The following is a 26,848-nucleotide window of genomic DNA, read 5'->3' as shown; positions in this document are numbered from 1 at the left end:
GGGACTACAGGTGATTGCCACCACACCGGGATAATTTTTGCATTTTTAGTAGAGATGGGGTTTTGCCATGTTGGCCAGGCTGGTCTTGAACTCCTGGCCTCAAGTGATCCCCCCAACCTTGGCCTCCCAAAGTGCTGGGATTACAGGCATGAGCCACTGTGCATGACCTTTTAATAAACATTTAGTTGACTGAGTGAGTTGAGGTTGAGGATGCAGGAGGGAGCAGGTGCCCTCCAGGACAGCAGTCCCCAACCTTTTTGGCACCAGGGACTGGTTTTGTGGAAGACAACTTTTCCGTGGATGGAGGGCAGGGATGGTTTCAGGATGATTCAAGCACATTACACTTATTGTGCACTTTATTGCTATTATTATTACATTGTAATAGATAAAGAAATAATTATACGACTCACCATAATGTATGGTGAAGGAAGCCCTGAGCTTGTTTTCCTGCAACTAGATGGTCCCATCTGGGGTTGATGGGAGACAGTGACAGATCATTAGACATTAGATTCTCATAAGGAATGTACAGCCAAATCCCTGGCTTGCACAGCTCACAATAGGGTTCATACTCCTGGAATCCTAGAATCCTAGAATTAGAGAATCTAATGCCACTGTTGATCTGACAGGAGGTGGAGCTCAGGCAGTAATACAAGCAATAGTGAGCGGCTGTAAATACAGATGAAGCTTCACTCACTTGCAAGCCACTCACCTCCTGCTGTGCAACCCAATTTCTAGCAGGCCATGGTCTGTGGCCTGGGGATTGAAGACCCCCGCTCCAAGACTTACCTCCCACTGAGAACTTAGGCAGGATGCTTGCAGAAACCTGATGTGGGAGGTGAGGTGAAAGGTAGTGGGAGGAAGGGAAGCCCAGTGTATGTGTGAGTGGGTGTGTGTGCTTGTGTGCCTGAGTGAGGGTGGGTGCTTCTCCAGGACCCCTGTACTTCCCAGTTCCTGGCCTGGGTGGAGTCTGGGCAGGACAGAGGTAAATCTGAGCCAGGGTCTGACCAAGGAGATAACAGGTTGTGCCAGAGGCACCAGGCAAAACTGGAAGGGATGGGATGGAGGGCATGTGGATGGGAACTATTAACTCTCCCTGGGGATGGGAGGGCCAAGGCTTTGCTCTAGGGGAGGGGGCAGTAGAGTTGGGCCTTGAAGAGTGAGTAGGAGTTTGCTGAGCCATGACAAAAGAAGAAAGGCATTTTGAGCTTCAGAGGTCTGAGGGCTATGAAAAGGTGGACTAGCTCAGAGGATGCTGGACTGGACTGTCTGCTGTAGCAGAGGAGGTGAGACAAAGTAGTCGGCAGCCCGAGGTCAGACAGACTTTAAATGCTAGGGGGAGGACCAGGGACTCCATCGTGAGGGCCCTGGAAGAGTTGAAGCAAGGGAATGAGAGATTCCTTCAGCTGCCCTGAAACGGGTCTAAAAATGCTTGGAAGGCAAAATCCTAGACACAGTGCTGGGTAGGATGTCATGGCTGGCATGCGGGTGTAGAGGATGATATCCATGTCTTTGATCTGAAAGCCCCTGAGGTAAGGAACTAGGCCCTGGGGTTCCAGGGATGTAGCAGATTTGGGGACAGCAATGAAAGTTGGTTCCAGCCAGGTAGGCTGGAGCCTGGAGCACTGTGAATTGGGGATCCTGGATCTGGTTCCCCCTCCTGAAGAGAGACTCTGATGTCCCCTGTCTCAGTACTGGGACCCTGGGCCATACAAACCTTGTCCTATGAGGACCCTGTCCCAAGCTTTTCATGGTCTACTACACTCAGGGCCCCTGGGCAGACGAGGTGGGCTGGGGGACTGGGTAGATGCTGGGCCTTGAAGCTGGGGAAAGGACAAATCAGGCTGTCAGCTTTGAATGCCACTCCCCTTAGCTGCCCTCCAAGCCACCCCCAACCAGGATGCCCAGGCAGGGGCTGCTGTAATTGCTGCAACCCTGCAGGGGTGGAGCTGTTGATCTCGGGGTAGCCTACGGCGGCAGGGAGCCTCTTGGGTGGTAGTTCCTGCGGGGGGAAGGAGTTATTGCATGTCATGGGATTAAGGTAAGTATCAGCGGCTAGTGGACCTGTGGTGGCCAGTGGGAGAGTCGAGTTTCTGCAGGTGAGTGGGAGCGAGCGGTGGGGGCCAGGGCCCATGGCTCCCGGTATTTTTCCACCCACTCCTGTGCTTAATAATGCTTCCCTGCTTTCCTGGGTGCCGGTCATCCTCTCCTCTCCCACCTATGACTGGGTGGGGCTGGGACCAAGTCAGCGGAGGCAGGGTGAGGAGGCAAGGGCAGACTCCTCCACAGCCCCACCCTATTTGGGTGTGGCTGCAGGGAGCATGTGTGCACTGTGTGTGCGCACACACCTGCACAGCGCTATGGTAGGGTGCCCTCAGGGCCTCAGCGCACACAGTCTGACCCCTTGGGAAGCAAAAGGAGACACGGGCCAGACATGATCTGGGGTCACCTGCAGGACCAGGACCCCACCTTGCCTCACTGCTCCATCAGCACCTGCCCATTGCCCTGAACTGTGCTCCTTCAGGGAAGGGAGGAGGCAAAAGGAGCCTTAAGAGGGAATCTCTAGCACAAATTTAACCATGAACAGAAGATCTATGAGAAGAAAGGAAAATACAAACTTAAGTAAAGACAGACACAACATCTGAATAAATGCACAGTAAGTGCAGATCACAGTCCTCTCTGGAGGAAAAGACTAACGCCATTTCTTCCCAAGTGAGTCTCTAGATTCAGGGCAACCTGGTCACAGTTCAAAGAGGTTTGCTTTTCCAGAGCCTGAAGCATGCAGTCTCAACTTCTGACAACTGGAAATGTAGAGGAATAGCTTTGACATGTTTGTAAATGACCAACAAGGAGGAGAGATTGGCTATTAAACTCCAACACAGTAGTAATTATACATTAACATGGAAATAGATCAGATGACCAGAATCCAGTAACAAAGATTCATACAGAGTTAGGAAAAATTCCTACCAATCATTAAGAAGAAGTTAAATAAGCTTTGGCAAAAAACCATGAAGGGTTTGGGGTAACTTTCACAAGAACTGCTCTTTTGAGAGTGAGGACCACTCTGTTCCCTTAGTGCCAGGCACCCAGCAAACACACCATAAATGCTCAAAGACTAAATGTTCATCACTGGTAATCAGAGAAATGCAAATTAAAACAACCGCATGTGACATTTTACTTAACAGACTGGCAAAAATGAAAAAAAAAACAAAACAAAACATAATATCCTGAGCTGGCAGGAGCACAAGGAAATGGGTACTGTCTCGTGCTGATGATGAATGTGAATTGATAACAGTTTTTTTGTGGTTTGTGATAGCACAAAATTGAAAACAGCACAAATGTACGTTACTCTGGGCTCGCTAAATAGGCACTAAATAAAACGAGTCAGCTTCTTGTTCCGAGCAAGTAAACTAGAGGGTAGATCCACGCGACCCGGAGTCTAGGACACATCCTCGGGAGTGAACAGCCACAACTCACCGACGATGTGTGCAGTCGGGGCATGAAAGGCCCAAGGCAAACCCACCACGCGGTAAAGCCGGGACTCTGAGGAGGGGTGGAATTGACTTAGAGACAGGAGGGAGCCTCTTGGAGGGCAAAGCTGCCCTGGGCAAGTGTTCTTTTCTTTCTAAACCTTCCTTCCGGTCTCTGTCTGGAAATTTAAGCGCGCCCCCTGGTGGGGGGAGAGAGGAAGGGGAGGAAAAGGGGGTCTCGGAGGAGAATAAAGTGCTCGTGGGTGGAAGAAACCTGGAACAGAAAATGCCAGGAAGTGCAGACGGCCCGCGGCGGCCCCGGTGATCTCCACACTCAATCACCCTCTCCAGCGGAGCGATCGCTCCTGAGGCTGCCAGCACCCCGCCACCCCCCCCCCCAACCCGCTAGTGCCGATGACGGCGTCGCCCCCTGCTCACCTTTGCACACAGGTCCCCCGTGTAGAGTTCGTGCCTCCCTCATCTCTTAGTTCTCAGCTAACACCTTCCCTGACCCCACCCAGGTCATACCTCCCGTCGTCGCGCCGCACGCAGCATCCCAGACCTCACCTTCGTATTACTAGAGCTGCCCCGTTGTGATTCAGGTCGGCCTTCCACCCAGGCTGTGGCCCCCTTCAGGGCAGCATGGTGCCCATCCTGCTCACCCCTGCATCCAGACCCTAGGACATGCCTGGCACCTGAGCAGATGCTACTGTACTCGGGAGCCATGCATGGCCTGCGCAGGAGGGTGGCAGGCCACGTGACAGGTTCAAGGTGGAGCAGAGGAACTTTATTAGAGGGACAGGGCAAAACATATTTACACCGGCCGAGCAGGGACCTTAAGAAGCAGGGGCGGGAGCAGGGTCCCAGCTCAGACGAGTTCCACCTTGGCATTGGGGTACACCGCCACCACGTCGTAGCCCTCGGGCGGCTTCACGCGCGCCTTGGCGTGGCTCTCACAGTAGAGCCGCTCGTCCAGAAAGAAGTAACCACGCTGCTTGAGGTTCAGGCCGCAGTCGCTGCACATGAAGCACTCGGGATGGTAGAGCTTGTCCCGCGCCTTGACGATGGTGCCCCTGATGGGGGGAACGAGAGAGGACAGCATCGAGTGACTGATGGGTTCACGACTGCGCCCGCATCCAGGGCCCTAGAGGGCTGGGGTCCCGGAGGGGCAGTGGGGGCGGGTACTCACACGATGCCGTGGCCGCAGCGCGTGCACTCGGGCAGCCCCTGCAGGCCGCTCAGCGGAGCGCCCAGCTTGCTGGCCGTGGGCTTGAGGTTCCGGGGGCCGCCAGGCCCGTGCCAATCCCCTGAAACCCGGAGCGTAGGTGGCATGAACGGGGTGAGGGGGTCAGAACTCCATTTCTGCGGGGTGTTTGGTTGGGCGCCAGACAGGCCATCGGCACCCGAGACTGGGGAACGGGTTTGGCGGGCGTGGTGTGAGGGGCAGCGACAGGGGGTGGAGTGGGAATCAGGAAGCCGGGGCGTAGCAAGGGTGTAGCAAGGGCGTGGGACCGGGCCGCAGAGACCGAGGAGGGCAGGTGACTGCGAGGCGGGACGTGGGGTCGCTAGGGGGCAACCTGGGCACTGCAGGGAGTGGGAAGGCAGGTGGGGACAGGTGGCAGGCGTCTTACCGCCCTCGCCGGCCTCTAGCATGCCCTGCAAGTAGCGGAAGGAGCCTGACTGCTTGGGCTCCGCGGCCACGGGCTCGGCCGGCTCCCGCAACATCCTGTACACCTCGGAGCCCAGGTCGACTCTGCAGTCCCGGCTCCGCGGGAGGCCTCTGGCTGGGTCAGCGCTGGGAGGGTGAAAGAAACAGAGGAGGAAGGGATGCAGTTCCAGCCTTCACCCTGTGGACTCGGGGTCTGGTAAGGCTTATGAGTCAGAATGCAACCAGCTGAGACCCAAGGATCAAGTGTCAGGGGTCAGAGTGGGACTGGGTAAGATTTGAGGAATCAAGGGTTAAGATGGGTTCTGGGCATGGCACCGAAGGCATCTCTGCGCTACCTGGGGGGTGGAGACACATGCAGGGTGCTCATCTGGGCTGGCAGGGTGGCCTCGCTGCTGCCATTGTGAGGGACTGGAAAGCGAGGGGGTTGTCCATATGGAGATCCCGGGCTTGGTCTGCTATCTTCTGGCCCAGTCCCAGTGCCTGAGGGCCGCCTGCTGGTTATTGGACTGCCATCCTATGAGAGAGAGGCCTCCAGCCATTCCTTGTTCACCCCACCTCCACCCTGCTGTGCTGTGCCCGGTGGTGGATGTCAGTTGGCTACCTCTGCTTCGGCATCTCTGGCCTGTGGTGCTCAGCCAGGGAAGGGATTTCTGAGGAAGGGCTGGGCCTGGGGACTGGTTATGCCCCTGCAGAAATGAGAAACGTCCTTGGAAAGTCAGACACAAAAACCCGGGCAGCTGAGACTCAGCCTGGGCTTGTGAGCCCTGCAGTGGTTCTGCCCACCACCACTCATGAAGGGATAGTACTGGGACAGGCCTATCCCAAGAAGCCTAAGGTCAGTGTGGCTAGAGCAGGGTATGTGGCCTCCTGGCAGAGGTGGCCCTGGTGCCAAGCCTTCTCACCTGCCTGAACCGTGGTGGGTACTGGGTGGGCCCATGGCTGAGAACTCAAAAAAGGTAACTCCTGTCCTACAGCCAGGAAGGGTCCTTGACTGTCAAGTGTCCAAGGCCCTTTGGGCAGGCTGAGGCTCAAGAGTGCCACTGTGAGATCAGCTCCTTCTGGGCCTACACTTGTCCCCCATTTCCTGCTTTCCAGGCCACAACGAGTAGCCTTCTGCAGGCACAGCAGATGAGGGGCAGAGACCAGGCTAGGGCTCAAGGCTCTCTGCCCCACTACCCCACAGCCAGCCTGGTGCCCATGGCTGAAACATTTTGGGTGGGGGTGTCCTGAACCTGCCCCCTCAGCCATGAGGAGAGGGCAGTATCTCTGTGTGTGTGCACGTCTGAGTGGGGACTGGGGATCTTTGTCCCTGCAGAGTCCAGAGCTGTGCTGTTCCCAGCTTGCAAGGGAACAAAAGCACCCCACAGCAATGTAAACAGGGGCATGCACACTCTCGCAAGTATGTTTTAAAGACACACACACACGCATAAGGACAACACATATGCACCTACCAATCTCCCTACATACAACTAACCACATGCACATGGTTACACAGACTTGGAGCCAGCACTGGTCACCCTGGGAATGGCCATAGTGGCCTCCACGGCTGAGACTGGGCTAGCAGCCAGAGCAGCCTGATTTTAGGATGAAGCCTGAGTCCAGGCCATGGGGTAGGTCTTAGCCTTAGCCTGGGAGTGACATGTAAACCTCCTCTGCTCTACAGTGTTGACAGAGAGCCCAGTGTGGACAGGAAAGGATGCCTATCGTAGCGGGAAGAGCCCTGGTTTGGACTTAGGCAGCTCTGAGGCATAGTTGAGCCTGTGGGGTTCTGCCCTGACTGTCTCCTGCTTTTTGCAGGGCGGGAACCTGGGGAACAGGCAGACCAGCAGTTGGGTGGGCCCCCCTCCATTTCCCCCACCCCAACAGACAAACAGGAGGGTCTTCCTGCCCAGGTGGCCCCCATCAATGCAGCAGCAACAGGAAAACCCCATCCACATCAGGCCCAGCAAAAGCCCCTGAGAAACCTGAGCGCTCTCACACGTGTGTGTGTCGGGCAGGCACGCAGGCAGGGCTGGCCTCTAATGGGGACCAGATGGGCTGTGGCCAGTGGGGGTGGGGCTGGGCCTCCAGGCGGAGGCTTCGGTGGGAGGGAGGAGTTGGAGGGACTGGGACTGGGAGGAAGGAGGCCCTCACTCACCCCTACCCAGCAGGGTACAAGGGTTCACTGCAGGGCCATCAGAGCCATTGGCCCTCCCACGGCCACCCATGCAGCCGCCTCTCTAGGCCTGAACTCTGTGGCTAGGATACACATGGCTACCTCAGTTTTAGTTTGAATCCCAGGGTTATCCCCTAACTGGGCAAGTCTCTTCACCTCTCTGAACCTGTTTCTTTATCTATGAGCTGGGGAATGTGATGCTTTCCACATCAGGTTCCTTGTGGAGATGAAATAAGACAATTGCACAGTGCCTGGCACAAAGCACATACTCGTTGGATGAATGGCTGTCAGGGGAATTCCTGGGCCCCCAGTCCTGGATTTTCCCCCTCTGTGGGTGGTACGTCTCGTACCATATGCTCCTCTGCTCTGAGAAGCAGCCTGCTGCCCACTTGGTTGTTGAAGCCTCAGTGGATTTTTCAGCAGGATGGGGGTAACTACCTGCTTTGGGACACTCAACTTGGATGGAGGCAGGCGCTGAGTCCAGACGAGCAGGTGCCATCTCCTAGAGGCTCAGTTCTAGCTCTCTGCTGGTCTCGGGAGGACAGGCTGAGTGTGCAAGGACTGCCTGCTCCACCTGACTTGCTTCTCCCCATCACCTGGTTCTGAGCATAATTGCCACTCCTTCCAGAAAACCCTGCCTTATTACTATCCTTCCTCCACCCTGGGCTAGGCCAAGTGCCTCCTGTATTCCCACAAGAGGCCTGAGAGAAGGAGGGTCTCCTATCGCCCCACAGGGAAGGTGGGCCTGAAGTTCCAGCTGGCCCTGTCCCATCCCACTCGGGGTTGTGTGCCAGGGCACCTTGTGCTGGTCCTAGGGCCAACTGTGGTTTCCTCCTCCTCGATGGCTCCAGCTAGCTCCACCCGCTCCCCAACACCCCCACTCAGGCAGAGGGTGGGAGCAGCATGGGGACAATGGGCCCTGTGTCTGTGTTAGCAAGGATTCAGCCCTGCAGCGGTGGGGTGGGGGTGTTTTTGTCGCCACCCATGAAGCCCATGACCTTTTAAGAACAAAAGTGGGGCAGCAGCTGAGGGGCTGCCCTGGTGCTTGTGGAAACTCCCTCCCTCTCCAGTCTGAGCCACCGGCAGCCTGGTCTTCAAGGCAGTCGATGAGAATAAGTGTGGGGGCAGGGGGAGCTGCTCTACAGTCGCCAGCCTCCGAGGCCCACCGGCCCTGAGCCTCTCCTGGAAGACTGAACCCCCTCCCCACCCCGTCATGTCCCTCCTGGCACTGCTACCTCTGAAGGAGGCTGGGCCTCATGCATGAGCTTGGGGCCCACACCATGCTGCTCCCCTCTGCCTGGCCTGTGGCAAACCTGGCTCATTTGTCTATGCCAACATGTACCCGTGCCTCTAAGGCCTGGGGTCCATGGGGCCATCAGAGCAAGTTTCTGAGACACAGATGTGGCCATGAATTTCTGTAAGAACAGCTGAGGTCCAGGATAGAGAAGCCCAAGAGCCTTTCTGTGGCCTTGCCCCACCACCTCATCTCTCGCCTCTGTCCTCTCACTCCTCCCATCTTGTCCTCCCTTCCCCTGGACCTTTCTTTTCTCTGAACTTGTGGTGCAAGACCTCACCTCTGGGCCACACTTCCTCTCCCTATACCCCTTTGCCTGCCTTACCATTCCTAGGCCTTCAGGTCTTGGCTTCAATACCCCTTCCTCCAGGAAGCCCTCCTTGACTCCTTGTCTGAGTCACGTGACTACTCTGGGCTCCTTTGGCCCCTGGCTTCCCCTAGCTCAGAACTTCTAAGTGACTTTCACCTGCCAGAATGGGCACTGCCTGGAAGGTGGTAAGCATCTGGCTTCAGGGATGCCAGCCAGGCAGGGTAGGGAATAGAGCAAGATGGGATTGGGGTAGATGGTGAGGGAGAAGCTGGGGCACATCCTTCCCTCTGGTTCAGTGAAGCCTCTCCCTGCCTTGGCCCCTTTTCTTCCATGTTGAGAGGGTGGACAAAGGCAGGCCCAGGAGGCAATGGTCCCACATGCTGGGTCCCATGGTTCTGGCTCCATCACAGACCATCCCAGTCTCCTTGCCCCAACTCTGTGGCCCAGAGATGGCTCTGGATACCTCAATCATCCCCACTTGGCTACTCCTCATGCCATGGCAAAACAAGGCCCTAGAACAGACTGACCCCCTCACTCTTCTTGAGGACAGGACCAGAGATATGACTCCTATCACACACAGAAAGGTGACTGGGCAGACAGGCCTGCAGCCTGAGTTCTGCTAGAAGCACCACAGGATGGCCAGGAGAGAAATTCAGCCTTGGATAGGGCACTCAGAGGAGTGTCCCATAGCCTGAGGTCACTCCACAGCCTGAGACTGCCACCAACCTCCCCTGCTGCAAGCACAGTGACTTCTTCCTGGTCTGGCACCACTGGGCACCAGAGTGAACTCCAGCTGGCTGTGTGACAACCGCAAGCCAAGGCCTAGCCCAGCTCCTGGACATCATAGGCACCTCGGTCCAGAATCCAGGATTGCCCAGAGGAGAGACAGAGCCCACGGCAGGTGCTCATCATCTGAGGAACATGGGATGCGGTATGGACACGGTCCAGAGAAAACTTCTGTTTCAGTCTCTGTCTTGGGTATCTGAGAGCCCCAGTGAGGAGACTCAGTGCAGGTGAACCTGCATGCTGGCCCCTCTGCCCTGGGCTCACTCTGAGCCAGGCCAGGCCAGGCAGTGTCTGTACATACCTGGATCTCAGGGTCAATGTGGATCCTGTGTGCCTGAGCCTTGCTGTCATCAGAGGCACTGGGCCAGCTCCTGCCCTCAGGCCTGTGGCAGAAATTGTGATGGTCAGATATGTCTCCTACCATGCCCACCATGACTGGGAGCCAGGATCAAGAGGGGCTGGGCTCTGGGCTGTGCCCTGCAGGTAGAAGAACACCACTCCAGTGCTTTCCTCTGTACCACAATGGTGACTGTTGCGGCAACGAGCCACAACTCTAGCTGCCATCCTTCTGGGGCAGGGCTATATGCTTCCGTCCCCATCAGCTGCCCAATCCCTCTCTGGTCTGGTTGCTGGAGAGGTTGCAGGAGAAGCCCTGTGGCTTCCCTAATCTTCCACCCTCTTCGTGGCCTGCAGAAGCTCAGCTCAAAGAGGCCCAGCTTATAGCACTGCAAGCTAGGCCTCACACATTGACCAGCTAGAAGCCTATCCACTCATCCTCTGGGCATCTACAGCCTCTGGTGGGGTGTGGGGTCAGGCGTCCGTCGGCTCTGGGGTAGGTGTAATGGAGGCTCTGAGGGTGTGTCTTTCCTCCTGCTGCTGCTGCTGGCAGAGTCATCACTGAGTCTGCCCAGCCCAGATGGGAAACAGGCCATTAGGAAATTCCTGCTTCGCCATAGAAACCAAAACCCAAACACCGCTCAGGAGGGAGAAAAACATCGTAAACCTGCCATAAGCAAGGCAGGCAGGCCGAGAGGCTACGTGCCTAAGGCCCAGCCCTGTCACTCAGTAGCCCTGTAAGAAGGCAGGCCAGGAAGGGGCATGGACCCTGGACTGGCAGGTGGGTATGAGGTGAGGCTGGTTAGACCAAAGGGGAATAATGTCCTCCAACTCACCCCACGAAGCCTCCTGAGGCTTCTCGAGGTCTCACTACTGACCTAGCAGCTTACCCCTGCCTCTTCCGCCCCCTTCAGTTGAGGGTTTTAACAATCTGTCTATGCCTATGGCCCATACTCACTCTGCACTTCCTTGCCTCTGCCCATTCCTTAGTCCCTTAGAGGCTACCTCTCTACTCAGGCCTTTGGTATTAGAGCTTTGCTGCCCCAGGGCAACATCAGCCCCATAGTCCCTGTCTCTAGCCCCCTCAACCAGGCTCCAAAGTGGGTACCCTAACTCACAGCTCTAACCGTGGCCTCTACCTACTCAGAACTCCTCTGGGATAAAGCTGGGACATCTTGTGTGGCTGTTTGGCCTTCAACTTCCCTGAAGTTCTGCCCAGAAGAGCAGTACAAGCCTGACGTCTAAGGGTCAAGGGGCATAAAGTACCCAGAGCCATTAATTTGGCCCAATGCATCAGATCAGAATGAAGGGCTTAATCATGTGTCAACCCCCATCCCAGGCTGGGCTCTTTAAACAAAATGACAGGCAAAGGGTAGGCTGTGCAAAGGTACCTTGGGCCACATGTGATGGACAACAGGGACTCTATCAGTGGCCTCGGTGTTGGAGTTGATGTCAGAAAGGTCCTGGACCTACAGAACATGCCCAGGAGGTGTGATTTTGCTTGGATTGTTGGATGCCTGGCTTTGGGCTCAAAGCAAAAGAAGCCCAGTGGGGAAGCTGGGCCTTTGATACACTTTTCATTCTGTGGGGGAGTCAGTGGGGGTATTAGAGCTCTCTGTACACAAGAGGGCAGATAGGGAAGCTGGTCTGGGGTAGAACCCCGGGAGTGAGAGCACAGAGTAGCTCACTCCAGCCAGCTCAACAGGCTGATTCTCTGCAGAGCCCTTGCTGTGTGGGTGTGTGTTGTGGGGGTTGGGAGGAGTGTCGTTGGGGGCCAGGCATAGGTCCTGGCACAGCAGGCAAGATAGGGAGCAGAGTCAGAAAGCTTGCAGGCGGGCAAGGGTCCAGGAGAAGAAATGTTGGCTCAGAAGGTCAAGGTGGCCCTCATGTCTTGATCCCCCAGAGTCTGCTTGTGTGAGGGTTGGAGATGGGGGCTGCAGGGCAGGACTCAGGTTTTCACTCTGACTGAACAGGCCTGGTACATCATCACTCAATGTCCAGAGTGCAAGATGGTCCGTATTTTTGGTTGAGGAAGTTATGGACTCAGGAGATTAAATCACTTTCTGGAGCACAGCGTAGTTCTCTCTCCCTCTCTCTCTTTTATGGGTAAAATTATGAGCATAATTCTCAACCCAGCTCTGTAATAGTAGAGAATGTGCTCTCATCTGCTCCATGGCCAGTGACATTTTGGGGCTGAAATGCTCAGAGTGGAACAGGTCAGTGGACCTCTGGCTCCATCCCCGCCTGGTTTGGAACAAAGGACCGGGGAAGGAAGAAAGGAAGGAAGGAAAGAAGGAGGGGGACCTCCACCCCACCACCCTCTGCTGACATCATACACTCTGAGAAGCTCCTGACTCAGGCCCCCTCTGAGGCACTCCTCCCCACTACTCCACTACCACTAGGGCTGCCCTTGTTCAGCCACACAGAGTCGAGGCTGGAGGTGAGTCAGAGGCCAGGATCCCATTCAAGCGGGGAGGCTTCAGAGGTCAATCATGGGCAGAGCAATGCTGACATTTCCCCCATCCAGCCTGTATCTCAGTCTGGAGGAGGGTGATGAATGTGATCCATTAATGGGAAAGGAAACCTGGGCTCATAGAGGTCATCTGGGCACACAAGGCTCCAGAGGCTGGATGAGGACCAGCTTTGCTGAACTCCAAAGATGGAGCATCCTCATCGTGTGCCAGGGCCAAGCACAAACAGGGCTGAGCTCACAGGCCTTTCCACTATGTTTAATGGCTCCAAGCCAATGGCTTACCTCCCACCCTGCCAGCTCAGAGGCATGGTTAGCTGTGTTGTGGTTTGCGGAGGCTTTGCCCACACACTTCCACAGGGGGTCATGGAAGTCCCCTCAGCAGTGAACATGGCAGAGCTGATAAGTTATGCCCGACTTCTGTGGATCGAGGTGGGCAGAGGAGTGGGGAGATGCCACTCAGCCAGGCTTAGGCCAACCGCTTCTCAGAGCTGAGTAAAGACCCAGGACCTGAGCAAGGCTGGGTCCCCCCACCCCCACCCCCAGTGGACCTTCTATCCCAGGACCATTTATGCGGCACAGATGGGCTTGGTAACCCCCTGTCCTCCCCTTCGTGATCAGCTGCACAGCATTACACAGTCCTTAGCAGGAACTTTTCCCAAATCCAGATTTAACCAGGGTAGAGGTGTGGGCCACGGTGGGGACAGCTGTGGCAGGGCAGCTGAGGGGCTGGTAGGAGTAGTCAGCAGCCAAGTAAAGGGTCTGTAGTCTTAGGAGAGAGCCCCAAGGTCAAATTTTGCTACCCCACTCCCTCTCTGTGTGACTTTAAGCACCTTCTAACCTTTCTGAGCCTCACTTGTCTCATCTGTGAAGTGGGGACTATACTAGGTTTTACCTTTTTTAAGTTGGTAAGTGAGGGTTAAATGAGGTGTGGCACAAGAATCTACTTTGAAATGATCATCAAGCTGGTCACTCAGGGGAGGGGAAAGAACTGAAACAAATGCCCCAGAGGCTATTCAAGGTCTTATTTCAGTTGTCTGCAACACATACCATAAGTGTCCCAACACACTTCTAGTCTAAGTTAAAAGGGGAATTCTTCCCTTCTTAAGCTACAACTCTAAACAGTATCTGCCAGGCCCCCATGAAAGTGCTACTCCTTGGGACTGTTACTGGATGGGGCACCCAGGAGCTGAGGCAGAGAGGCCGTGTGAAGCTGGGCTCACCCAAAATGCCAGCTGCCCATAACTGCCCACCTCGTCCTTCCATCCTCCCAGCCCAGCCCACCTGTGCATACCTGCTCACAGACAGTGTGAGGTGATCATGGCAGCCCTTGATGCGGTTCTGTGCCTCCAGGTGTGTCATGAGCTCTGTGCTCTCGCCGTTGATGGCCTGGATCAGGTCTCCTGGGCACAGGGCAGCCAATGCAGCCTTGCTGCCAGCATGGACCTGCGAGCAGACAAGCCAGATGGCTGGGCACAGTCATGATGTGGCCTTGCTGCAAGCTCTGCTCTAGGCCTCCTCCAACCTCAGAACCTAGCCAGTGTGGCCTGCTACCAGCATGGCCTGTGGATAGGCAAGCCGAGAGGCTGATTGACGTCCCCACGTAGCCTGGCTGCAGCCTTGCTGGAAACACCTCCAACTCCAGCACCTGGAGGCCTGGCAGGGCATCAGGATATATGAGAACGGCTTCCTCTGGGCTGGGACAAGTGGATGTTGTTCTTGCAGCCTGCATATGTGCCCAAGGACATGCAGAGGACACAGAGACACATGGAGACATAGGTGCTCACAGATACATACACAGCATGGACATGTCACAGACACCCTACACAGACAAGGCCCCAACCAGACAGATTACACACCTTGACCTAACATTCAAACCCTTAGTGACCTTGCCTTCCTACTTGCTTGATTTCAACTCTCATCCCCACCTCCATACCCACACTCTGTCCAGACCATGTGAATGTCTATGGGGTGCTCACAGGCACCATATGTCACTCATCTCTACACTTCTGCAAAAGCTGCTCCCTCCACCTGGAACATTCCTTTGACTCCCATATCCTCATCCTTCAGATCTCAGCATAGAAGCCACTTCCTCTGGGAGCCTCTCTGGGATCTCACTACCCTGTGTGCTCCCATGACCGCCTTTCCCCCCTACACTGCTCATGTTAATACTTCATTATAATGAAAATGGGAAGGTCTGAACATCACCTCCCTGAGCAAGTCCAGGGCCATCCAGTTCCAGCTGCCAGCCTGCATTTGGGGGTCAGAATTCTGCCTCTACTTCCCCTGCAGGACAGGAACTCAGGCTACCTCAGTGCCACTATTGACCCCTCGGGGTCAAGCAGTGTTCACACCCGGAAGCTCTTACAATGCTGGTCAACTGAAGAAGGCTGGAATAGGGGGTGGAGTTAGACTCACAGAGATATCTAAGTAAGCAACTCAGGGGAATCCAGGCCATGGAGCACCCCTCACCCTGCCTTGGCCCCAACATAGCCTTTAGAAATAGATTTCTTACCCAGCCTCTCCAGCCAATGCCCAGCTGGTTCAAAAGCTGCCAGTGACCCCATTCTTTTGGGTGGGAGCTCCTACTGGTGGGAACTCCTGGAAGCCCAGCTAGGCTCATTTCAGCCAGGTCTCAGTAGTAAGTGGACAAAGCTGAGGTGCTGGCAGCTCCTTGGCTGGAGGCCTGGTGTTGGCACTTCCCAAGCTGACCTGCCCTGAAGTAGGCTGCCTCAAGGAAACGTTCTTCTGAAGCATGACACCCTCAGCCAACCAGCCCATCATTAATGTTCATTTGTAGGGCCTGGGCACCTGTGCAAGCCTGTCATCCTGGGGGAGACACCCACTTGGCCCCATCCCACCCTCCCCTCAAGGCCCTCCTCTGCCTCCTCCCCTTCATGGATACCTGCCTTGTACCAGGGCCTGGGCTCTATGCTTTACCCATAACTAGTTCACAGCAACCCCTCAACTACCTGGTGAGGCAGAGGCTGTTCTCATCCCTATTTTACAGATGAAGAGAAATAAGCTTTGGGGAGGGATGCCATGCCCCAGTCCCCACACTGGAGAGGAGTCTTTCTTCAGGGGGCGGCTAACTGCGGCGGGATGACTCAGCCAGCACAAGGGGTGCATTCAGGCTTCTGTGGGCGGAGGAAGTTTCTTGAAAGCAGGGGTGGCTGGGATGCTGCCAGCTCTATTGAGCTAGGGGAGTTCTGGTCAGAGAGGGCGTGAGGCCAAGAAATTGTGACTCTCCCAGTCACCTTTACATGCATTATCTCATGAATCCTGAAGGCAAGCCCATTTCCTAGATCAGGAAACGGAGGTCCAGAGAAGTACAGAAGGATAGTTAATTGATAAAAGACTGAATCAAGATTTCAGTCCAAGCCACCTGGTTCCAAATTTAAAACTATGCTCTTAACACCTGTATTTTTCTTCCAAAAGGGGTAAGGGAAAAGAGAGTATCTGAGGGAGAGATAGTGTTCCAGGCAGAAGGACCAGCATGTATAATGGCATATCTGGAGAGAAAGAAGAAGGAAGGTTGTATGGCCCAAGCATCATGAGTGAGCGGAGAGTGGAAGAGATGAAGTCAGAGAAGAGAGGCAGGGACCAGATATTGCAGAGTCTTGTACACCCGGGTGGGAAGCTGGCATTTCTCCTGGGTGGCTGGGAACCATGGAGGGCTCTAAGCAGGGAAGTCACAGGACAGAGTGGAATTCAGGCCGATCCCTCTAGCTCCTAAGCACAGGATAAACAGAAAGAAGGAACAGAGACAGGAACAGTGAAGTGAGGTGGGCGGTGAGGGCATGAATCAGCCCCTCACCGGTAGTGGCTGCATTCCCAGCCCCCGCTCCACCCAGCCTAGATGTTGTGGTGGGCTGGGAGCCCAAGTCAGAACCAGGTGCCACATTGTCCCACACAGTCACAGCAAACTCCAGACTGCCTGGATTCCTCCTGTCTCCACTCTGCTTCTCTGGGTCGATTACATTAGCCTCTCTGTGCCTGGGTCTCCATCTGTGTAAGCCCAGAGGGAGTCCTTACTTCTAAAGGCTGTTGTAAGGACTACTTGAGAAAAACAGGGCATGTAAAGCCCCCACAGGAGGCTGGGCATAAGGTGGTGCTCACTCCAGGGACTGGAGGGAGCTGTCACCAACACCCATTAGGGTAGGGCCTGGCACACCCTGGATGCTTGGCCAAGGCCAGCCATCATTACAGCTTGTGGGGAAGGAGCCCTGGATGATGTTCTTGGGACTCCTGGAGGCTTCATGGGCTGAGATTGCAAGCCCCCAGCCCTGCCGGGCCGATAGCCTCCTCCCTGTCTGTGTGAGGCTGTCCCTCCCTACCAGGTCCCACGTAGGGGAGGTCCTGGAAGCAAGGGAGGGGCTGGATCTTGAGCGCCCTTGGTGAAGACACTCCCACATATCTTCAGTCCCTGTAGACCTGCCCCAGACGTACCTGCTAGGCAAGCTGTGGCCTGTGCCTCCCCAGCGCTGTAAATCTCCCCAGATCCCACCCAAACCCAACCTCAGCCATCCTGGCTCCTTGGGCCTGAGCTGCTGCCGCGTGACTTTGGGGGACAAGGGAGGCTCTTCCTGGCAAATCTTCTCCCAGACTGCCTGCCCGGGGCCTGCATCCCCAGTCAGCTCCAAACAAGGCCGTTGCTGCTGCTGCTGCCGCAGCCGCAGCTGTGACGTGTGGAGGCCTTTCCTCAGAGGGCAGGCAGCCGCGTGGGCAACAGATGTCTCAGCTCCCTGCTGCCTGCAGCCGTCAGCCGCCGCCACTGAGCCTGTCAGCGGCCTCACGCCCAGGGTGCCTGGCCAGCCCGCTTAGTGTCCCCACCAGCCCCCTCAGCGGACACACAGCATGACACACACAAGCAGACACAGGCTTGCGCGCGCGCGCGCGCGCACACACACACACACACACACACACACACACACACAGCAGGTATCCCACAGGAAAGAGGAGATGAAAGGCTCCGAGATGTGTTGAAGGCCCACCTCACTCGGCCCCAGGGACCTGGCAGTGAGGGCAGATGTGGGAAGCCTCCTAGGACAGCTGGGCCTGCCTGTCACCCTGGCCCCCAGAAACGGGATTCCATGATTCCGCGCTCCACCTGGTGCCTACCCCCTCCCAAGAACTGGAGAGAAGTCTCTGAAAGCCCAGCCGGCTTGGCCCAGCCCCCATGGCAAGAGGTGGCAGTAGGGTGGGGGAAGGTGCTTCTCTGTGCCTCTGACGCAGGCCTCCAAAGACAAGATCAGCCTGTGTGGGAGCAAGGGATGGCCGTCAGATGGTTTCAAGTCATCTCCTCTGCTCCTTCCAGACTGAGAGCCGCCAAGGGCAGGGCCTGGGTTCTCTCCTCTTCTGTCCCTTAGGCTGGGAACCCCCAAGGGCAGGGTCTGAGTCCTCTATTTTGGCCCTCCAGACACAAGGACGTCAAGGCTGGGCCAGGATCCTGTCTCCCCTAGACAGGCACCCCCTCGAACAGGGCCTGAGTCACCTCCTCCACTACTCTATCCTCAGACTAGCCACGCTCCAGGGCTGTGCCCGCTCCTTTTCCTTCTCCGTGGGCAAGGCAGGGCCCTGGGAAACTTGAGGAACGGGCCTGAGGCTGTCCTGGCCCCCGGCTTTGTGTCGTCTTGTGGGGAGGGGTCTCACAACCTCACAGTTAAGTCTCCCTTTCCCCTGGAAGCCAAAATTCCTCCTGGTCACTTCCCCTTAGGGTGACTGAGGTCATGAATGAGAGACCGACTCACGCCCAAAGTGGGAAGTGGATGGACCTTTGTCTTCTCAGATTCAGCGAGAAACCCAGACCTCCCTGGGTCACCCAGCTCTGCCGGCAGGGACCCCTGATAGGGGAAGGGGGGGGCTCTAAATCATTTTGCCCCAGATCTTCAGACAGGGGGTGAGTCTGAAAAGTTTCTGGGCCTCTGTAGAGCTGCCTAGACCCCTGGCCCATCTCCGCGGGTCCTTCCCGGGTCCACAGTGGCTCCCCCAGATGAGGCCAGCGGGGATGCGAGTGCGTGAACTCTTGGGAGATTCTCCGCAGGATCCGGCAGACAGGCCCAGCGTGGGAGGAGGGCGGCTGGGGCTGCCTTCTCTGCCTGGAAGCCGCCTCTACAGCATGCGGGGCACCCAGCCCAAGCCTCCGCCTTCAAGCCTCGGATACATCGGGGATCTGGGTCCCGGGCGGACCGCGAGGACCGAGTCTCAGACCCGGGACCGCCCTGCCGCCACGCAGCCGCCAGACTCACCCGCGAGATGGTGAGGGGCGCGCTGAAGTCCCGGCCGCCCACCAGGCGGAAGCCCCAGGGCGAAGGCCCGCGCAGGGTCACGGAATGGGGCATCGCGGGCTGGAGCCGCAGCCGGAGCCTGAGCCGGACTCTCGAGGAGCCGCCGCCGCCGCAGCCGCCGCCGCCGCCTGGACGCCGCGCCCCGCCCCCGGCCCGCCCGCCCCTGTCCCCCTCGGCCCAGCCCCCGCCCCCGCTCCCTGTGCGCCCGGATTGGCCCCGCGGCCGGCCCGACCCTCCCACTTCGGGGGGCTCTGAGGACCCGCCCTTAGCCCTGGCTGCCTGCAACCCGGCACCCCCACCCAGCTCTCAGAGACCCCCGGGTTCGGACGGCCCCGACGGCCTGGATCCTGCTCGGGCCTTGGATCTGCAGGCCGCTGACCCAAACCCGGCTGTAGACCGGCCCTTTGAAGTCGCTTTTAGGGGCGGTGCTCCAGCCCGAAAGAGGGATGGAGGGCCCACTTGGGGGATGGGGCTGCGCCCAGCTCAGATACCTCCTCATGGGCCCGACTGGCAAAACTGCGGCCCATCCTGCCGTGTGAGGAGCCCTCTGAACCAAGAACCCTATGAACCAGGGGCCTGCGCAGCCCTGGGCCGGGGACGCAGACCCAAGACGACAGCAGGCAGCGCCGAGCATGGGAGTGGACACAGAAAGGTCCTCAGACTAGTTTGTGGAGGCCAGTAAGGCTTCCTGGAAGAGGTGGTCCCTGACTTGTATCTGGAAGCAAGGTGTCCCTGCTTCCCCAGAACACTCAGGCCTTCTCTTGCTGCTTGCGCGCTCCTCGCAGGCCACCTCCCTGTCTGCACAGCCCCCTCCCCTCGTTCTTTGCCAGAAGCTTTGTTTCCCCAGGTCTCCTGAGAAAGGAGCAGCTGGAGCGGCTGGGGTCGTCGCTGTGCAGTGTGAAGGGAAGAAATATATGCAGCTCTTCACTTTGGGCCCTTCTCTCTCCAAGGTCTTCTCTCCATTCCCAACCATTATCCTCCCGGGATGTACTTGAACAGCCAATGCAGATGCCATGGCACCACCGACCTCCCTCTGGTTCTCCGGGCACTTCTATCTGACTACATCAGGGAGACACCATTTATTTTTCCAGACTCTGTGGAGGCCTCTCATTTAGCCCAAATCCTTAACCTTATGTGTCCTATTTTAGTCAAGCTGTGATAAGGACCCTGCTCTTGGGCTCCTCACAGGTGGTGGGATGAAATGTGTCCACTGGGTCTCTGACAACCCGCAAAGAGGAGAACTGCTTGAGAGGCACAAACCTAGGGCAGTCCAAGGAAGGGAGGGGCCCTTCAGAGTAGAATGTGGGTGCCTCTGTGGGAGGCAAGATGCTGCTATCTGTTCAGCTGGGAGAGAAACAAGTGGTGTGTGGTAGTGGTGTTTATATGGGAGTATATTTGGAGTGTGTGTGTGTGTGTGTGGGGCAGTGTCTGAATCCATTAGAGCATCAGCCATCGGGCTGTTCTCCATCACTTTGTGGTGGAGGAGGTTTCTGTTCAGCCCCATGCAGACTTGGATCCGAAGTGAAGAAACGTAGAAGGGCCAGCAGGAGAGCTGGTCACTACATGGTCTCTCTGAGGTCTGTAGGCCAGAAGCTCCCCAAGACTTAGACCCTACTAAATGGGGTAGAGAGTAAAGGGCAACCATCACTTATCACTGGCTGTCCTGAGGGTTTGGTGTACAGCACGGCTTGTGGTCAGAGGCCTGTCAGCTGGGCTCCAAGAGTCCTAGTGAATGTAAACAGTGCAGACCTTTGCTGGGGGGAAGGGATCCTCAAGGGTCTGTGGAAGCTTCCACCCAATGTATCCCAAAGTGAATTCCTGAAACTCCTCTTCATACATTGCTTGTTTTCCCCAATTTCACATCCCAAAGACTGCCTACACTCCTTGCCTCCATCCTGAAATTCCCTCATTACCCGTTTACTTCTGTCCGGGGGAATGTGAAGTGGTCCTCCCGAATATGACCTTCCTGGCCCCTGAGTCTCTGGGCAGGGTAATCCATCTCCAAAGGCTTCTGTCACAAGGTTGGAGGTGGAGGTGTGGTGGGGACTCTGGATGAATTTTTTAGAATCTGGTCCATAAACTTCCCCATTTCATTGGGCAGCATCTGGACAGATTGGAATGATGCAGGATCCGGGTCCAGGCCAGTCATTCCCTCACATGAGCTCATGTTGACATCCTTGACTTAAGAGAACATCAGAGGCTTACTTCTGACTGTGCCTTCCCACAGGGGAGATGCCAGGTCAGGTTGTGTACCTGGAGTTTGGAGGTGGCCCTTCTTAGGGGCCATGCTATGAACTCACTCGTAAGGTACCCTTAGTTCTAGGCAGCAGGTCAGACAAGCTGCAGATTCTATGGCTTCTCCAACTCTCCCGAAAGTTCTTTAAGGAAGCCCTCAGATTTCCTTTTCCCCTGTAATGGCCTTGGTCCTGGGAGATTGCTGTATTGCTGAGACCCTATCATGCTGGAATACCAAGTCATAAGGCAGTCACAGGGTCTGGAAGCCCTCTTCAGGGTGGGGATGTGTGGTGGCCAGGTCACACATCACCCCTGCCCTGGTGGCCTTCACGTATTTACTGCACACCCATCAGGTGTCTGTGATGCTGGGAATAATCGGACTGCTTATTTCATGCATTCTTCTTCTCTGCATAAGTACGTATTGAGTAGTCAGGGCTGTGTCCAGGCATCATCCATAAGGGCAGAGGATGTGTCTGTCTTATTTATTTGTGTCTCTCCAGTACCCCGCAGAGAACTTGGCACACAGAAGGCATTAAAAAACATTTGCTGTTAACAACACCACGGTTACAGGAATTATTATCTTAGCTTACCCTTTGGACATGACCCAGAGGGAGGCAGGGAGGGCATGAAGGGACTTAGGAAGGTGAAGAATTCTGCTTCTGCTGCCTTCGAGGCCATACCCAGTGGCTCAGGGCATGATGCCCAGGCCTTCTGTATGTGGCCAGGTCCTTTCAAGGTCAGGAGAAGTCACAGTGCTCTTTCCTCAATGGGCAGGCAGGGCTGGCAGGCTCCAGCAGGAGCAGACACCCTTGGGAATGCTGTTGGGCCTGAGCCTAGAATGAGAGGGAAGGATTGGGACAAGAACAACCTCAGGCTAAGGGTGAGGTCAACCTGGAGGACAATCCAGGAGCGTGCCCAGTATTGACGTAGCCCTGAGTGGGGAGGTGGGGTGGAGCTGATGGGGCAGCCCATATTTGAGGTTCCTTCCCGTGAGGCCGTGGGGGCTAGCCAGAGAGCTCAGCTGCTGACCTGCTCCTCCCTGGCCTAGTGGCCTCAGGTATCTAGGTAGAGTCTGCTCCATTCCGGCTCAGCTCCTTGAGGCCAAGACATCTCTCGTTCAAGGCCCAGCCCCCTCTCCCCAGCCAAGAGCCTGGATTCTAAGGGGATCTAAAGCCTTGTTTGGGAGTTCCGTCTTCCTGAAATGCCCAGTCCACAGTACTGACCACTCCAGGGCCTCAGCAAACAGCCAGAGAGAACTTTAGATGCCCCTATTTCAGTGTGACCTGTCTGGCCCAGCTCCACCCAGATGTCTGCTCTCTTAGAAGCCTGCTGGTCAAGGCCAGGAACTCGAATGGTGGAGAGGAAGCTGTCTGTGGGGGGCAGAGCTGGATAGAGGGGGCAGTGTGGATCTCCTGCAGGGTTAGAACTGTGCCTTAGAGTGACAGAGAGTTAAGGCAGGCCCACCGTAGGCAGAGGTCAAGGGCTCTGCAAGGGGTAGAGGCAGCCAGGGGCATGGGCACTAGGCAACATCCAAAAGGAAGGTCTGAGACAGTACAGCCTGTGAGGTGGGCTGGGGGCTGATGCCCAGCATATCCTGGAAGGACAGGATTCAGTCAGGAGGCAACAAAACTGGTCTTGGAGCTGTGGCTGGTTCAGCAGAACACACAGGGGAGGGCGTGCCTGTGGCAAAGGGCGTTTCCCAGCTCTAGTTTTGTGCCATTCAATCCCTTAACAAACACTTATTGAGTGCCTGCTATATGTCCAGCCCAGTCCTGGTCAACTAACCTGGGAGTGTAATGGGGATTCTCCAAGCTGCCACACCTCTCTAGGGGCTGAGATGCTGGAGGCTCCAGAGGGGTCAGTCTCCGAGGATCCAAACAGGGACAAAGCTGACTCTGCCAACTGGGACCCAGTTACTGGCCCTGAGCCAGATTCCAGGGCGGACACAAGAGCAGAACCAACTCTCTTCAGGAAACTGAGCCTGGGGTGGGTGTGTGACCACCACACGCTCACACAGTTTCAAGTGGTAGGTCTGGGGTTTTAGATCCTGTGTTGGTGCCCTTGTGCCATGTGCCTTGCCCCAGGGACAGATGTGTCTCAGCCGGACTTGCAGTCCCCATCAGCACCCCTGTCAGACCTGCTCTGTCTCTGTTTTCATAGAGAAAACCAGTCTGCTCTGGGACACAACAAAGGGGCTGCCAGGCAGCAGGGCGGGGACAGGTTTACCTAGCTGGGCCCAGAGAGGCCCTGGCCCTGAGGCCTGGGTGTAGAAAGATGTTGGGAGGAGAGGCATCTCACACAGGGGGGTTGTGGGGGGAGAGGCAGCTGACAGGTGGGAGACCCAGAGGTGGCTCAGCCCAACCCCAGCAGGAAAGTGACAGAACGGGCTGTTTGTGGCGGCAGCAAGGCCCATGTGATGGAGCCTTGTGCAACTGGGGCCTCAGGAAGGCAGCTTGCAAAATCATCACAGCCTCACCCCTGCCTCAAGGAGACCCCCATCCTTTCACCCCTCCCACTTCTCATTCAGGCCAGAGGATTCGGGCAGCCTGCCGGCCATCCCTTAGTCTCCCCCAGCATCAGAAGTCCCAGGTCAACCTGTAGTCCATAAATAGAGGCCCAACCCAGGTGTCTTCAGGTTTCCAGTTTCTCCTGACAGCTGGAGCCTTCCCTTAGTCTTGCCTCTTGGTGTCTGTGAGGAGAAGGTGCCTTCATTTACAAATCAGATCCTCCAGGCAGAGCAGCAGAGGGATTGCAGAGCAACTGCACCATGTGCTCGTTCTACCCCCTGGACCTAGAATGTCTTGGCCATGGCCTGACCATCACTGTGCCTGGACAAAAGCAGGGGTGTAAAAGCCTTTCCTTCTCAGCCCGAGGGAGACACTGCTATGAGGTACAGGTAAGGCTCGAGCAAAAGTTCAGGGATGACAAGAAGGAGACGGACATACATACAGCCCAGAAATTCAGTTACTGGGGCTCTCCAGACATACTCTGTCACTCATCTGTCAGCCGGGACCTGGACTCATGGCCCAGCTTTAGCCCTGCCCCAGCGCACACATCCACAGACACTCAAATTTAGCAGTGGCCTGGCCAGGACAGTCTGGTCTCTGGCCTGAAGCCCCTCCTACTCTTTTTGACCACTAGAACTGACATCCAGGGCTACTCAGAAGGCAGGAGAGGCCAATACTTCTTCCATATTTCTTCCTCCCATCCTTCTTTTTTTTCTTTTTTTTTAAATAGCAGCTAGAATGAGCTTGGAGCACTTTCATATTTCTATGTTCCCAGTAAAATAAAAAAGGAAGAAATGTGAAAATAGTGTTTCAAGAATTATGGCATTTGTTACTTCTGCTTTGTTTATTTATTCATCAGATATTTTTGAGAGCCTCCTATGTGTCAGGCACTGTTTTAGGCCTGAGTGTTAAACTATTAAGTTTTATTTATTTATTTATTTATTTACTTATGTATTTATTGTTATTATCTTTTAAAAAGAGACAGGGTCTCACTATGTTGCCCAGGCTGATCTCGAACTCCTGGGCTCAAGCAATCCAACCACCTCGGCCTCCCAAAATGCTGGGATTACAGGTGTGAGCCACTGTGCCAGGCGTTAAGTCTTTATAATACATATTTAAAATGGATAGCCTCATTTGGAAATAACTTCAAAGATTTAAATTCCAGTCTTCCTGGTTCTTCGTCTCAGGAGGGACCCCCATAACTCCTGATGCCCATGATTTTCTCACTGGTATAGATTAGGCCTCTGTCTCTTGATCCTGATGGGTCCTGGGGGCTGTGATTCAGATTGGCAGAGGTGGTGAAGCTCTCCTCAGGAGTCTGGCTAGCATAGGCCTGTCTCTAGCCTATCCTCCCTGCCCCATCCTTTCTGTCTCTTAGATTGGCCCTCTCCCCTGCAGTGCCAGCTCCTTTAGTCACTGATTGGTCTTGGTGAAGTGCCCTGCCCCATGGTGCCCAGCACTGCCCAGTGGTGACTGAGTCACAGGCTGGCGGGGACTGTTCAGGCTGACCTCACCTCCGGGCCTGGCCATAGGACGCCAGCTGTGGCCACCTGATGTGAGCCTGGCCGCCTGTGTTGCTGGGAGAGTCAGGCAGAGCCATGTCGCCGAGTCCAGTAGCTGCCAGCTGGCCGAGAGGTCTGGGAATCCAGGTGCAGGGGACCATAGGGATTAAAGTCGGAAGAGCCAGATCCAGGCCTGTGAGGGTGAAGCTGGGCTGAGGTTGCTGGAGGCTCTTGAGAGAATGGATTGGAGCAGGGCCCATGAGTCAGCCTCATGTCCTGGGTGGCTATTTTCTTGGCTTCTAAGAAAATCAAAATTCTTTCTCACTTCCCCTCCCAAGGCTAGGTCCATAGCTGTGTAGGTTCAGGATCAGCAGTGTGGAGTTGGAGGCAGAGCTTTCAGTGGGAGTGGGACTGATATCCTCACACCCTGCATCTCTCATACCCACCCACAATGGTAAGAGCATTCACAGGACTTGAGCTTCCACCAAGAGGATGCCTGATCAAATTGTTTGCCCTCTGTGAAATCACCATATTAATGGGAAGATAGGCTTGCCTAGGAACAACGGAATCTGTGCCTCTCCTGCAGGAGAAACCAGGAGCTCTAAGAGAATGCATAATGAGAACTTCTATGTGTGGAGAGTTAAACAAGAAGCTGTCTCATCCCAGGGAAGACGAAGAGAAAATGGTGGATCTGGGCTTGAAGTGCACACAGTGTTGGAAAAGGCCCCACCTAACACTTTAGGACCAGCAGTCCCTGAGAAGTAGCTGTGTGTAGGATTAAGACAAGCTGACCGCGGAGAGCTGTGACATTGGGCATTCAAGCATGAAGCATTGTTGGCCCAGAGAAGGTGCACAAGCATTCTCCCTCAGAGAACCATGGTGTTCCAGAGCCAGAGAGAGATGGAGAGCTTCCACAATCCTTGTGAAGATCTGTTATCCTAACACCAATATATCCCCTTTAAGAAAATGGTGGCCCCCTCTAAATTGTCAATATAGCAAATTGGCTCCCATAGTATATTGAAACACTATTACCACCTTGGGGACTCTTTTTCAAATTACAAGCTTGATTTAATATAAAATCTAATGATTAATACATTAGATTAAAATGAAGAAAGGAATCTTGTAATTATCTCAAAAGGCATTGACAAAATTCATCAGCCATTCACACGAAAAAAGTTAGAAAACCATGAAGAGAGGAAATGTTAACAAGTGAAAGAGCAGATATAAAAAACCAAAAGCCAGCATTAGATTTAACAGTCTAGAAAGTTCTATTAATGGGAGAATCCAATGTCCTCTTCATTACTGTTGTTCAGTGTTGCTCTGGAAGTCCTAACCAGGACAATAGGGTGAAAAGAAGAAATAAGGGAGAAGTAAAGGAAGTAAGTAATAGAGTCAAAATGATCATTATTTGCAGATACTATGATTTTCCCTTCATAATATCCAAGAGAATCAATTGAAAAATGTTTATGACCAGTAGGAGAATCCAGTAGGATGGAGCGGAGTAGAATAAATTAATATATGTATATAGATTTTAATAGCTTTTAAGAGTGCTAAGTCACAACTGATTGGCAAATGTGATGAAAACAATTTACCATTCACGATAATGGTGAAACATTAAAAATATCTAGAAATGAATTTTGAGTACATCAAAAGCCTATAAACTTTTTTCTTTTTTACTTTCTTTTTCTTATCCTAGGGGTGGTGAGAACAAAGGGCCTATGAACTTTGGTCTAGGATAGATTTAAAAGAAGACAAAAGGTATGCAGGCATATGTCATGTTTCTAGAAAAATCAATATTTTAAATTTATTAGTAAATTCAATGCAATTCCA

At 54.9% G+C, this 26,848-nt stretch overlaps 1 protein-coding gene across 2 annotated transcripts; it reads right to left on the bottom strand.

Annotated features, from left to right (window-relative positions):
- Window positions 1-4,225: 4,225 nt before the first annotated feature.
- PDLIM4 (PDZ and LIM domain 4) lies at window positions 4,226-18,896 on the bottom strand. 2 transcript variants are annotated; one of them, XM_055299436.2, is made up of 7 exons: window positions 18,736-18,896; window positions 13,782-13,933; window positions 9,983-10,064; window positions 5,472-5,650; window positions 5,099-5,262; window positions 4,657-4,774; window positions 4,226-4,540 (listed from the first exon to the last, which is right to left on the bottom strand). In XM_055299436.2, exons 1-7 carry the CDS (start codon window positions 18,826-18,828, stop codon window positions 4,336-4,338), a joined length of 993 nt encoding a protein of 330 aa, XP_055155411.1. In that variant the 5' UTR covers window positions 18,829-18,896; the 3' UTR covers window positions 4,226-4,335. The 2 variants fall into 2 exon arrangements, with proteins under 2 accessions (XP_055155411.1, XP_055155412.1); XM_055299437.1 differs by lacking the exon at window positions 4,657-4,774 and having other exon boundaries at window positions 4,357-4,540.
- Between the last annotated feature and the right edge of the window lie 7,952 nt (window positions 18,897-26,848).

Source organism: Symphalangus syndactylus, chromosome 11, assembly GCF_028878055.3.
Source record: "Symphalangus syndactylus isolate Jambi chromosome 11, NHGRI_mSymSyn1-v2.1_pri, whole genome shotgun sequence".
NCBI lineage: Eukaryota > Metazoa > Chordata > Mammalia > Primates > Hylobatidae > Symphalangus > Symphalangus syndactylus.
This window is presented reverse-complemented; position numbering and strand designations above follow the sequence as displayed.

What these genes read in the sequence shown, in the direction of transcription:
- PDLIM4 (XM_055299436.2), bottom strand. Translation starts at nt 18,828, where the DNA reads ATGCCCCATTCCGTGACCCTGCGCGGGCCTTCGCCCTGGGGCTTCCGC. An exon ending in CTCACACTGTCTGTGAGCAG is followed by an intron (nt 10,065 to 13,781) that starts GTATGCACAGGT and finishes TTTCTGCCACAG; the next exon opens with GCCTGAGGGCAGGAGCTGGC. An exon ending in CGCTGCGGCCACGGCATCGT is followed by an intron (nt 4,541 to 4,656) that starts GTGAGTACCCGC and finishes TCCCCCCATCAG; the next exon opens with GGGCACCATCGTCAAGGCGC.